General features: G+C 39.2%; 1 protein-coding gene across 12 annotated transcripts in view; it reads right to left on the bottom strand.

Annotated features, from left to right (window-relative positions):
* Positions 1–12,973, bottom strand: part of LOC127801914 (uncharacterized) — a 32,277-nt gene that overhangs the window by 8,158 nt on the left and 11,146 nt on the right. For all 12 annotated transcript variants that reach the window (XR_008023237.1, XR_008023236.1, XR_008023228.1 and 9 more), the window contains 7 exons: positions 6,927–6,992; positions 6,727–6,816; positions 6,238–6,543; positions 5,956–6,053; positions 3,650–3,685; positions 2,206–2,326; positions 1,845–2,081 (listed from right to left, as the gene is read on the bottom strand). Coding sequence is in view for 6 of the 12 variants with exons in the window: in XM_052337491.1 (XP_052193451.1) it covers positions 1,845–2,081; positions 2,206–2,326; positions 3,650–3,685; positions 5,956–6,053; positions 6,238–6,543; positions 6,727–6,816; positions 6,927–6,992 (954 nt within the window). In the remaining 6 variants the exon portion in view is untranslated. The remainder of the gene's footprint in view (positions 1–1,844; positions 2,082–2,205; positions 2,327–3,649; positions 3,686–5,955; positions 6,054–6,237; positions 6,544–6,726; positions 6,817–6,926; positions 6,993–12,973) is intronic.

Here is a 12,973-nt window from a genome sequence, read left to right as displayed (position 1 = left end):
GATCTTTTAACAGATTATTGTTATGCATGTACATTATTCACACTAATCAATAAAATAGCATTCCTTTTATCATTTAACTGCTTTAAACAATGTTGCTAATTTGCTTCCAAGAGTACATAAACTTTTCCCCCACTTTGCATCTTTGAATGTATTGCCTTCGGCAATCTATAGGACAGTAACATATTTGCCTCTAAAATGGCTAGCCAGACTATCCCTCTGACCCTCTGCAACATTTAAAACTTACAGTTCTCTGATTCTAAAGCATGACAGTAATCAACTTCTGAAAGTTGCTTGTTGCAATTTATATATATATATACTTCTGAAGAGTCAAAGAAAAAGTTTCACATTACCATAGTACGCAGCTTACAAGAGCACTGGGGGCCTGTTCAAGCTAAAATTTACTGAGACTCCCAGGTTTGCAATATCATGTAAAATATGAACTTTGTAAAATATGTTAGTCCATGTGTAAACGTATTCTTCCCAGATCCAACCAGCACTCCACATCCCCCCCCCCCCCCCCCCAAAAAAAAAAAAAAAAAAACAAAGATCATTTCCTCCCGAGAAAGCACAACTGGTACAATAGGGTTTGGAATCAATTCTGACTAATCTAACAAATTAATGTTTGAATGCACAAAAGTAAGGGGGGAGTAAAGTTTTAACAGAAGCACGAGACTGAAAAGATGCCTAAAGAAAGCATTAATTATTGGTAAAAAAGTGGAAGACATTATGAAAAATAAATAAGGGCAAATTCCATGTGGTACCCCAGACATTTAGTGAAATTGCCACACAAAAAAAAAAAAAAAAAACCCTTGAATTTGAGAAAATACAGTATCCTTAGGTTTAATGTTATGTTGCAATTTCCCCTTAGTGTCAATTAACCCTCATTAAAACATTAAAAAATGATCAAAATACCCTTCTATTTAAAGAAATTTTCCTCATTTTTCATTTTTATTTCTCTCCTCAAGTATCTCCTTTGTTTCTCCTTTCTCTCTCTTGGCTTTGATCCTGTTAATGATTGTTCCAGATTCCAGATCTGGAACGCTCTGGACCATGAAGGCGACAGCGACAATTCGGTGGAGACAACAGTAAGTCTCTCTCTCCCCCCCTCTATATATATATATCTACAGTGAATCTGGGTTCATCATGAATGAACCTAGACCATCTAGGTTCATCCACAATGAACCCAAGCCAGCTTGGATTCATCATCATCCCTTGTTCTCAATTCAAGCAGAGACAACGACAACAGTAAGTCTCTCTCTCTCTCTCTCTGTGCAGTGAATCTAGGTTCATCCAGGCCAGCTTGAATTCATCATCGTCACCATGTTGCCAACAACCAACAAACGCTGGTTGCTTCTTGTTTTTTTATTTTTATTTTTTCAAATGAGAGAAAAAAGGAGTGAGAAACAGAAGAAAGAGGAGAAAGATGAGAGTAAAATGGTCTTTTAGTCTTTTTGTTTAACAGTAAGGGTAGTTATTTCTATCTCTCAAACATTGGGGGTGATTCTTGCAAATTCGCCAAGCCTCAGGGCTGTTCTTTGCAATTTACCCAACAAATAAATAAATAAATAGATACTGCAAAAAGTGTTTCGAGAATACTGAATGCAGATTACCATCCAATAGGAAGTGTTCTTTCCCATTTCTAAAAGTAGAGAATTCAGGCAAGAGGAAAGAGAGAAGGGGATAACTGAACATAAAATGACCAAATATTCATGAAAATAAATTGCAATAAAATAGAAAAACCACATGAAATTTCCAAATAATATAAGATCCAATTAATGGACTCTTTTAATTTAAAACATCAGTTATTATAAACCATGAAACAAAGAAAAAGAACCAGGACTCACGGGAGTGGATCCTTCTAAGGAAGCCCTTGCCCTTGAGAATGACAAGTTTCCAGCCAAGAATGAACCACCTCTTTGAAAGACCTTCTGAGGATTACGACCTTCAGCAGGCCACTTGTCTACAGAAGAATCTGTCGTTGCAACCCAAATATCATCATCATGCAATGCCAACTGCAAAATAGGATGTTCCTTGGAACAAAGCAATACACTCTCCCTTGTTGCCAAGTCTGTCAAATATAACTGGGAATAAAAACAGATTATGCATAAAAAATGAGTATTTAAGTTAATACCAAAGAATGTACACAACAACATTCACCAAACACTGGACAATTCTAAATTGGTTTAGCTGTAGTTCTAGACTTACAGAGAGGTCTCTCCCACCACTATAAACATGACTAAATGTTGGAGTGCTAGCAAGTGCCCAAACAGAATCTGTATGCACTGCATAAGAATGCACACAACGCTGCTGACCAATATCCCATAGCCTGTCAAATATAAGAATTAATCATTTATATGAACAGTGCTACAAATTGCTTAACTTGTAACCACTATAGATGCATAAGCAGCATGTTACACAACTGGAGTCTTCATCTACAGCTTCAGCAAGACCAAAGACTACAAGTGGTTTCCAATCTTAAAAGAACACCTTGAACATTATACAGATCAAACCTTATGCTTCACACCATAAAACACACGAACATACATATACACACACACATCGGGTTAAACTGCTTTAAGAGAGCAGCCAACAAAGTCCAGAAATCTTTCATTTATTATTTCTTTTTACCCATGATAAGCACCATAGCATGCAAGTACAAGGGTTGCAAGTTCTTGTGCTACAAACAGATATCAAGGTAGCTATTCAAAAAACTCAACAGAATGATAAGAGCAAATGAATGGTAACAAGGAAGGCTCAGGACTTTTCACACAGCACATTTCATCCTCAACACTAAGTTAGTAGACCAATTGAAGTCTTAGGTTGCCTAGAAGGGTTTGCTGCTGGTATAGTTATATTAATGTTCTTTTCTCATCATTTAGAAGTCAAGGTTTACACAAATTTTCTAGACCTACCATGTTGAACTTTAGGTCAAATTGAATAATTGAGTCGCTACAGCCAAACCGGCATACTGTTTTTTTGGTTCTTTTTGGATAAATAAACAACTGAGGGGGAGACTTGGTAGCAATGATAAGGTTGCTACCTGGTGACTGCAAGGTCATTTAAAGAGTTGAAAGTTTTAGATGCAAACAAAGGGCCTGGACAATGACAGTAAGCTCCTTTTTGGTTTTTCTTTTCTTATTTCTTGTCCCCCCCCAACCCTCCCTCCTTTCTTAAAGTAGGTTGTGACACTTGAGAACTATTTACTTAATTCTTCATTTACATTATATCACAACCTATCAAGCCTTAACTATCAGAAAATGTTATTTATATAATGTTCTTAGCTCCCAATGTATCTGAATTTTCTATCTTGAAAGTTTTAGTTTTAGCAGATAAGGAAAAATATCAGGCACAATAAGAGGAGTCACTGTCGTCCAAAATTTATGCTATCATGAATGGCTATTATAGCATACTCAAAAAAAAAAAAAAAAAGGCTACCACTAATCAAAGAAACCAAATAGATGGAGCTCAAACCCATCTGATCCTACATCAAGGCTGACATGATATACAGATAGTATTTAAGTTCCAACCCATTAGACAATAAAGTAGAACAAAGGCGTTATAAAGTAGAAATTTGTCTGAACACAATTTGCAAGTCAAAATATTACCAATTAGGCAATTACTTTATCATGATGTGGTAAAGAATAGAAACCTGATCATAGAATCTGATGATCCAGATAAGCATAGCCTGCAATCAAGGAACTTGAAACTGTTATTATCTAGTGGGACCCCATTTGGGACATATCTCAAGCTTCTGGTGATATATGAATTTTAACTTATGAGGGTGACAATGCACTAAAAAATTGTGATAAACAAGAAGAGTGTTTTCATGTCAACATATCAAAAACAATAACTAGTGAGGGAAAAAAGAATGCAGCAACTAAAACTGTAATAAATAGCAAGAGTTTTTTATTTGAAAATACAAAAAAAAAAAGCTAATAGCAACTGTCTTCTCGTTTTTTAGTCTAGGGTTTTCTTTTCTTCTTCTTTTAAGGGAGGAGGGAAGAGAGTGGGGAAATTGTGTGGTGAAAGCAAAGTAAAGAAACACACTCATCTGTACATATACATCAAATTAGACAATGTCAATAAAAAACAAGAGGAATGAAACGACTGTTTCATTAACAAAAGAAAACTTCTAATAATCACTTTGGATGTCAAGATAGTATTTTAGTAACAAAAAGAAAATGTAGTTAGCACTAGTATAATCCATCTGAACACCAAGGAACACAAACTGGCAACTTAGATGAGTAGCACAACTTTTATGAACTCCAAACCTCATCTCTAATTTTGCACTGGCCTAATTGCTTGTTGCCACTTTAACTTTAATTAATTTCACAAATTTATGGAAAAGGCATTTTGTCCCAAGTTAGGTACCATCCTTGAATTTTCCGTTAATTGAGTATGGCTACATAAGATTCACCTCTCAATCTTTGTCTTATACATTAAAAGGTCAGTAGTCTACTGGGTTCTCTCTATGTCCCTCTCTTGAATCCACGGCTTGAGTTATGTCCCCAAATCCCAAATCCCAAACCACTTTCACTCTTCAACTCCAAATCTTTTACTCTTTTATCCTTTCCTTGAAAAAACAATGTGGAACAAACTACAAAGTATGAAACAAAGAGTATGCCAAATTTAAGGATCTAGCGAATTGCATTGCTGCCCTCTTCACCAAATGCCAATTTGCATATAATTTCAAGTTCACAAGTAACCAAGAACATCCACTGAAATCAGTATAAGTCGGAAGAGGTCCAAAGGATGGTTTGATGTTTTCATCCCACTGACAAGTTTTCCAAGTGGCAACAATGGTATTAGATTAGTCAAGGAAGATAATGTTTGGTTCTTGGTAGTGGAGAGGTACAGATCTGTAGACAATTGTCATGACCCTAGTGTTTAGCTAGGGTCTAGGAAGGAATTGGAAGGAATTCGGGGAAGAAACGGAGAAGAATTGGAGGGGGGAGATAGAGCAGAATTAGGGAGAAAGAAGGGAGAGAGAGGAAGAACCAAGAGAAAATTAAGAGAGAATAAAATTCAATTTCATTTATCAACATGCCTCCCCACCTACTACAAGTAGCCTTTTATAGGCATCAGCTAGCATCTAACTAACAATATATTCTAGAATAACAGAATAACAGCACCCATGCGCTGTAATCGGATTACAAAAATACCCCCGAACTGTAATTGTAACTCAATTACAGCTTTGCCTCTATAATACCCAAGGGTTGTGACAACAATGAAGCTCCTACCAATGAATGAACTCAAGTGTGCTCGTGATGGTCTAAACATCCTCATTTGGAACCTGCCGAGCAGATTGCTAGCTATTGGAGTAGGCCTGAACCCCCTACGTCTCTAATTAGATGAAATGTTCACGACAACAGAAGTTGCACATTGCTAGCAGAGTGGTCTCTCTCAGTCCTTGCTTAGAAGATGAATATGAAGGACTTGGATTTTAGGCCAATATCTCTTACCTCATACATCTGGATGAAACTGGATCATTCAAAAGTCAAAAAAATTGATTTACCAGTTCATAGACTTAAAATCTCTTTTGTGAAGTATATTTCCATTTTGGATGCCTGCAGACTTCAATGATTTGTGTATAGACATAGATATTTTAACAAAGGAGAGGCCTTGAGCAACAGAAAAATGTTTAGACCATCACGAGGTTAAGAGTCCTATCTCAGTGGCTAGGAAGCATGGGGGCACTTCACTAAGAATAAAGTACTAGACACCAATTGGCATGGACATGACACATGGCTGACATGTGTCGGGCATGTTTTCCAGAGTGTCCAATGATTTTATTATTATTTTTTCTATTGGAAATGTTATTAAACTTGGAACACACTACACATGCTTGGAAAACTTTCTATACAGGTTGTTATATAGAATATTCAAAAATGTGGGCCTAAATCAAACACCTAATAGTTGATTTTTTATACCCTAATTGCCCTACATGTAACCAACCTTCCAGTAGGATCTAAGAGCAGAGCCCTAATGTTATCAGTATGCCCACGAAGCTTCAAGGTCTTTGAACCAGTTCTTGGGTCCCAAACACGCACAACCTACATCAAAATAAACATCAGAAGGGGATTAAATTCTATCAAAATAATATGCTACAAAAATTCCCAAAAATTACATTCAAGAAAACATAGGCACAAATACTTTTTTTTTTCTGTTCGTACAACTATTGTTATAGGAGAACAGCAGATCTGAAAAATAAAAGTTAACTAAACTATCAAAATCTACCTTCTCAGTTCCACCAGAAACAAGAACTGTCCCACTATCATTCATTCCCAAAGCATAGACTGACTCCTTATGGCCTTTTGCAGCAATGGGAGTATAACCTTGAGCTTGATTATTATGCAAAGACATGTTGTTGCTTGAGCCAATAGTTCGAAGGCTAGTAACAGGTAGTGGATTTCCTGGACCATTGATTCCATTTGAACAATCATCTTCCGTTGCATCACTTGTCTTAGAGGTTGGAGTAAGTGCAGCCGCCAGATCCCAAATGAAAACCTCCCCACCAAGGCCACCAGATGCAATAATATTGCTCTATAATTCAAGAAGCCAAAATTTGATGAGAAACGGATGGCATGAAATTATAACTTATGCCTCCAAGCACCAGTTGTTCTATCAAATTAAAGCATAAAATTTGAATAGCAGGACAGCACTGAAAGGAAACTTCCATCCATGCAGTAAATAAGGTCATTGTATAATATTGACAAGAGAAATTACATTTTTTGGGGCTGCTGCAAGACATGTAACATAGTCTGAGTGTTGATGAAGAGTGCTGGTGCAAATTCCATCAGAAAAGCAACTCCATGTCTGGTGAGTCTCAACAAAAAAAAAAAAAAAAGGAGGAAGATAATGGATAGGTAAGGCATGTATAGGATGGATAGTGAAACTTAAAAGATAACAGTGTGATGTTGCCAAACCTTGAGTGCAGTGTCTGAGGAGCAGGAAACAAGAGTATTACCACCTACAATTACAGCATCATTTACCTGCAAAACTCCGCACATTCCATTTTCATTAACACAAACAAACATATATATATATATATATGTCGTAACAGGAAATATATGAACTAAATAGTTAAATGTGATTTCCAATTTTACAATAATAAGAATTTAATAAAAAGTGCCGGTATTCAGATATCACCAAAGGACCAAGTTAAATTAGCTAATCCATACAACCACAACCAAGTGATAGTAGGATATGAAATAAGATCCATTCACCAATAGAATCAAAAAGGACCTCCAATACATTGTAGATGACTTATGAATAATCAGTTTTGATGTCAACTTCTGAGGTCTTGGCTAATCAAAGGGAAGCCAAAACTTAAGATATTTACATTCTTTTGTTAAGTCAGGGTAGATGAGTATCGTCATGAGCTACTCTTAATACTTTTAAATTTTTTTTTTTGTAATTCGAAGAATTGATAGAATAAGGAGTAACTAACCGCACATGTTAGCAGTAGTTGTAGTGGCGGGAGGCAATATGAGCGGGAAGCTCTCTTTTTGTTAGGATTTGCATTAGTTAGCATTCAAATCATCGGGAGAGGGTTTTAAATGTAGTTAGAAATAATTGTCTTTTATATTTTATGAGTTTAAAATGTAATGAAACTAACTCTTTTAAGTTAGTTTTGTAGTCCTTTTTATTTCTTATATTTGCATTTATGTCCCTGTTGTAATCACCTCTATATCTTATAAATAGAGGCGGATAGGTTCTCCTTCATTCATTCATTTTCAGTCATTCTTTTCTAAGTCTTGCAAGGGCTCTAAAGAGAATAGAGAGAGAGTGAAGAGCTCGGTCCTTGTATTCTTGGGAGGAAGGCTTCGATTGATAGCCAAGTGTGTGCGAGTGAGAGTGTTATAATTCATTGTTTTCTAGTGGATTCTATCAGGCTTCGACAGTCTGGATGTAGGGCATTTTATGCCTGAATCAAGATAAGTTTCTTACCTCTTTTACTTTCTGTTATTATTTTGATTCACTCGAAATATCTGTTAGTCTATTTCGGTTTCTAGTGATTGTGAATTGGCTATGAGAAATGAGGTTTCTTGTGTGATGATCAGTCTTATAGTCAAAACTTTTCATTTGAATTGTAGAGAGATCAGTATTAAAAGGTTGATCTCACCTATTGAAGGCATGAATGCATTGATTCCAACTCGAAAATTCTCTCTCTCTCTCTCAATTCCCTTTCCCTATTTGAATTCTTGGAGAAACCAGAGAGCTCTTTTCTATCGAGCTTGCACCTTGACAATTTGGTATTAGAGCGATCCAGGACAATTGAGCTGCGAGAAGATCCGGTGATAGCGGACGACACAAGGATGAAGAATATGGAGGCACAACTACACCAATTCGGGTCCACGATCTCAGACTTGCAGGCGCGGGTAGATCAAGTAGAATTATGATCAAATCGTAATCACGAGGCGATCATCTCCACTGACCGCAAATTGGATAGGGTGGTCAATCAGATCAGAGAAGAGGTAACAGCGCAGATCCGAGAGCAGCTACAAGGATTCATGGTTATGTTTGCGCGACAACAACCGATAAACTTCTCTCTAGATTTTCCACCCAGAGAGAGGGTGGATCTGATTCTTCCCAGCCATGGGATGAGTCATAGGACACTGGGAACCTCTGAGGTTGGTGAGGAGTCGGGGGAAATGGGAGAGAACGTGATCGACCGAAGGAAAGGAGGGAATGGAGGCCTTGGCCACCAGGGGATACCAATGCCAAAATTGGATATCCCCATATTTGATGGAAATACACCTCGATGGTGGATTAAAAGATGTGAGAGGGCCTTTGAGTAGTTTGAAATTCCGGAGCTCCAGAAGGTGGCTATGGCTATGACCTACCTCAACGTTGTTGGGGATGATTCGTATCAAGGATGGGCAAAGACAAGGGAGGAATGCCCCTAGGCAGAGTTTGCAACAAAACTCTGCGAGAGGTTTGGAGAAAGGGGAATGACTGATGTGGTGGAAGAGTTTAACAAGATCAGGCAGTGTGGATCGATGGCCGAGTACCAAAGAAGATTTGAGGAGCTGAAGGCGTTAATGCTCAACCATAACCCCTATCTCACGGAGGCTTATTTTGTCTCCAGTTTTATTAGTGGGCTTAATGAGGAGTTAAAGCCTATGGTGAGAGTATTGCAGCCACAAACTCTTAAGCATGCCACTGATAGTGCCTGATTGCATGAGTGGAGGCGCTCATGAAGAAGCAATAGTTTGTGAGTAAGGGAGGAACACACAATGTGTTAACTCCCGTGGGGAAGGCTCAGGTAAGAGAAAATTAGAATGGAGCACAAGGAAGGCGAAGTCTACTACCATCAGCTCCTAAAACTCAAGGGGAGAGACTGATAGAGCAGAGGAGGCAGGCCAACCTCTGCTACAAGTGTGGGGACAGGTACTTTCCAGGGCACCAGTGTAAGAAACAATTACTATTGCTAGATGGAGAGGAGGAGCTCTTGGAAAAAGAAGAGGTACTAGAGACCAACGAAGAAGGAGAGGAAGACAATGGTGAGATTTCACTACATTCCCTAAGGGCCTAGTTAACAATAAGATTATTAAAGTGGAAGGAATAGTGGGGCAATGAAAGCTTAGGATTCTTATACACAGTGGGAGCACCAACAATTTCATAGATGAAGAGACGGCTAAGAGGCTGAAGTGCTCACTAATTAACACTCAACCCCTCACAGTGACAGTTGCAAATGGAAGTAAAGTGGATAGTAAATCAGCTTGTGCAGGCTTTTGTTGGACCATACAAGGAGAGAGCTTCGAGACAGATCTTAGGTTGCTTAAATTGGGGGGCAGCGATATAGTCTTAGGAGTAGACTGAATGAAGCACGTGAGGCCCTATATGTTTTGATTTTAATAGGATGGAAGTGACCTTCGAGAAGAGGGGTAGAAGGTTGACACTAGTGGGAAGCAAGGAGGTGGGCATGTGTAAAATAATCACTGGGAAAAGGCTACAGAAAATACTCAAACGGAAGATGAGTAGGCTGTAGGAGCCAAGGGAACGAAGTGAATTGCTACTGGTGGTAAGCAACCCACACCAAATTGCTTGGGAGGTAAGACAACTTGACTCATTAGATTTACTATTGGTTGAATAGGAGGATCTATTCAAAGAGCCTACAACCCTACCTCCACCCCGAACCCATGACCACGCAATTAGCCTTAAACTCCAATCTGAACCTTGCAACTCCAAAGCCTATTGTTACCCCCTTGCCCAAAAAACTAAAATAGAAAGAATGATCAAAGAAATGCTAAAAAACTCTCTAATTCAACCTAGCCACAACCCCTTTGCATCCCCTGTGTTGTTGGTTAAAAAAAAGGATGGTTCGTGGCGCTTCTGCATGGATTACCGACAGTTGAACGCCATGACTGTCAAAGACGAATTCTCTATCCCACTTATCGAAGACCTCTTAGATGAATTGATGGGGGCAACTATTTTTTCCAAACTAGACCTTAGAGCTAGCTATCACCAGATTACGATGAGCCCAAAAGATACCCACAAGACTGCCTTCCGCACCCATTAGGGACATTACAAATTCTTGGTAATGTCTTTTGGCCTCACAAATGCACCCGCTACATTCCAATCTTTGATGAACCAAATATTCGAACCACACCTACGAAGCTTTACACTTGTGTTTTTTGATGACATTCTAGTGTATAGCTGAGACTTTGATCAACACCTTACACACCTAAAGGCTACTTTTGAGATCCTTAGAGTCAACAAACTGTACATTAAAAGGTCGAAGGGTTCATTTGCACAAAGACAAGTAGAGTATATAGGGTATGTTATTTCTGGTGATGGGGTCAGCACTGACCCTAGTAAGGTGCCAGCCATGAAAGAGTAGCCAAGACCTACAAACCTTAAGGCCTTAAGGAGCTTTCTCGGGTTGACATGGTACTACCGGCGATTTGTGAAGGGGTATGGTATAATAAGTCGGCCACTAACACAATTGTTGAAGAAGAATGGATTTAGGTGGGGACCGGAGGTTGAGGCAACACTTGAACACTTGAAGAAAGCCGATGAGTGAGGTGCCGGTGTTGGGGTTGCTAGATTTCAGCAAAACGTTTGTGGTTGAAACAAACGCTTGTGATAATGGGGTGGGAGTTGTACTGATGCAGGAAGGCAGACCCATAGCCTTTCTCAGCCAGGCATTGGCCCTAAGGCATGAAGGGCTAAGTATTTACGAGAAAGAGTTCGTGGCAATTCTATTGGCGGTTGAAAAATGGAAGCACTATCTAGAGGGAGGCCAGTTTATGATCAAGACTGACCACTAGAGTCTTAAGTACCTATTGTAGCAAAGACTCCACATGCAATTACAGAACAAGGGCATGGAAAAGTTAATGGGCCTTGATTATACAACAGAGTATAACAAAGGAAAGGATAATGTGGTGACAGATGCTCTATCTCGATGGATGGAGAAGGGAGAAACAACAGCCATTTTAGCAGCCATACCCGAGTGGTATCAAGAACTAACAAGCAGTTATGAGTTTGATGAGTCAGTTAAGGAGATATTAGAGCAATTGGTGTTGGACCCTAATAGCAAGAAGGGGTACACATTACAGAATGGGGTGCTAAGATATAAAGGAAGAATAGTGGTTGGAGATTGCCCATATATTTACGTTTGTTATGGTGTGTGATGCTTGTAAACGATGCAAATATGAAACGGTGGCCACACCTGGGCTCTTACAACCTTTGGACATTACAGGGCAAGCATGGGAAAGCTTGTCCATGGACTTTGTGGAAGGGCTTCCTAAGTCAGAGGGCAAGAATTGTATACTGGTAGTGGTCGATGGGCTCACGAAGTTTGCCCATTTCATAAGCCTATCCCACCCCTACACCACTCAAGAGGTTGCGAGAGTGTTTTTGGACCAGATTATCAAGTTGCATGGGGTTCCTAAAACTATTATCTCTGACCGTGACAAGGTCTTTACTAGTCTATTATGACAGACTCTATGGAAGAATATGGGAACCAAACTTAGCATGTCATCGGCTTACCATCCTCAAACGAATGGGCAGACTGAGAGGGTTAATCAATGCTTAGAAAATTACTTAAGGTGCCTAAGTTTTAAGCAGCCGAAGCATTGGTACAAGTGGTTGGCATTAGCTGAGGTGGTACAATTCCAGCCACCACAATTCCATACGAATGTCACCATTTGAAGCTCTTTTTGGGTATAAACCCCCCTTCCTCCCATTACCCCCTAAGTTTACTAAGGTGGCAGCAGTGGATGACTATCTTCAGCAGAGGCAAGGGATTTTTCAACAATTAAAGAAAGACTTAACTATGGCACGTAACAGAATGAAGCAACAAGCAGACAAAGGGAGAAGCGAAAGGGAGTTTTCAATGGGAGAACCAGTGTACCTAAAGCTGAAACCAACGCAGGTGAGGGCTGTGACCGAAGAGGCCACCACTAAATTAAGCCCGAGGTACTATGGTCCATTCTCTATCATAGTAAAATTGGGAAAAGTCGCTTATCAGCTCCAATTACCAAAAGGGTCTCTAATTCACCTGGTATTTCACGTGTCATTGCTTAAAAGATGCGTGGGAGACCAACCTACAAGTTCCAGCTTACCCACCAAAAGCCAAGGGAAGGAGTTAGCAAGGGAACCAGAAGCTATCTTAGACCGAAGAGTGATCTATCAGTAAGGGATTGCTCTAATGCAAGGGTTGGTGAAGTGGAGCCAATTAGCTACCGAAGACAGCACATGGGAATACCTCCCAGAATTGCTCAAGCAATTCCTGAGAGTTGCAAGTTTGCTTTGTATTTCTTAAGGACAAGAAAGTCTTCAAAGGGAGGGCAGTTGTCACGAGCTACTCTTAATACTTTTAAATTTTTGTTTGTAATTCGAAGAATTGATAGAATAAGGAGTAACTAACCGCACATGTTAATGGTAGTTGGAGGCAATATGAGCGAGAAGTTTTCTTTTCATTTGAATTGTAGGGAGATCAATATAAAAAGGCTGATCTCACCTA

Source organism: Diospyros lotus, chromosome 1 (assembly GCF_014633365.1).
Source record: "Diospyros lotus cultivar Yz01 chromosome 1, ASM1463336v1, whole genome shotgun sequence".
Lineage (NCBI taxonomy): Eukaryota > Viridiplantae > Streptophyta > Magnoliopsida > Ericales > Ebenaceae > Diospyros > Diospyros lotus.
The sequence above is the reverse complement of the archived record's forward strand: the minus strand, read 5'-3'. Positions and strand labels throughout refer to the sequence as shown.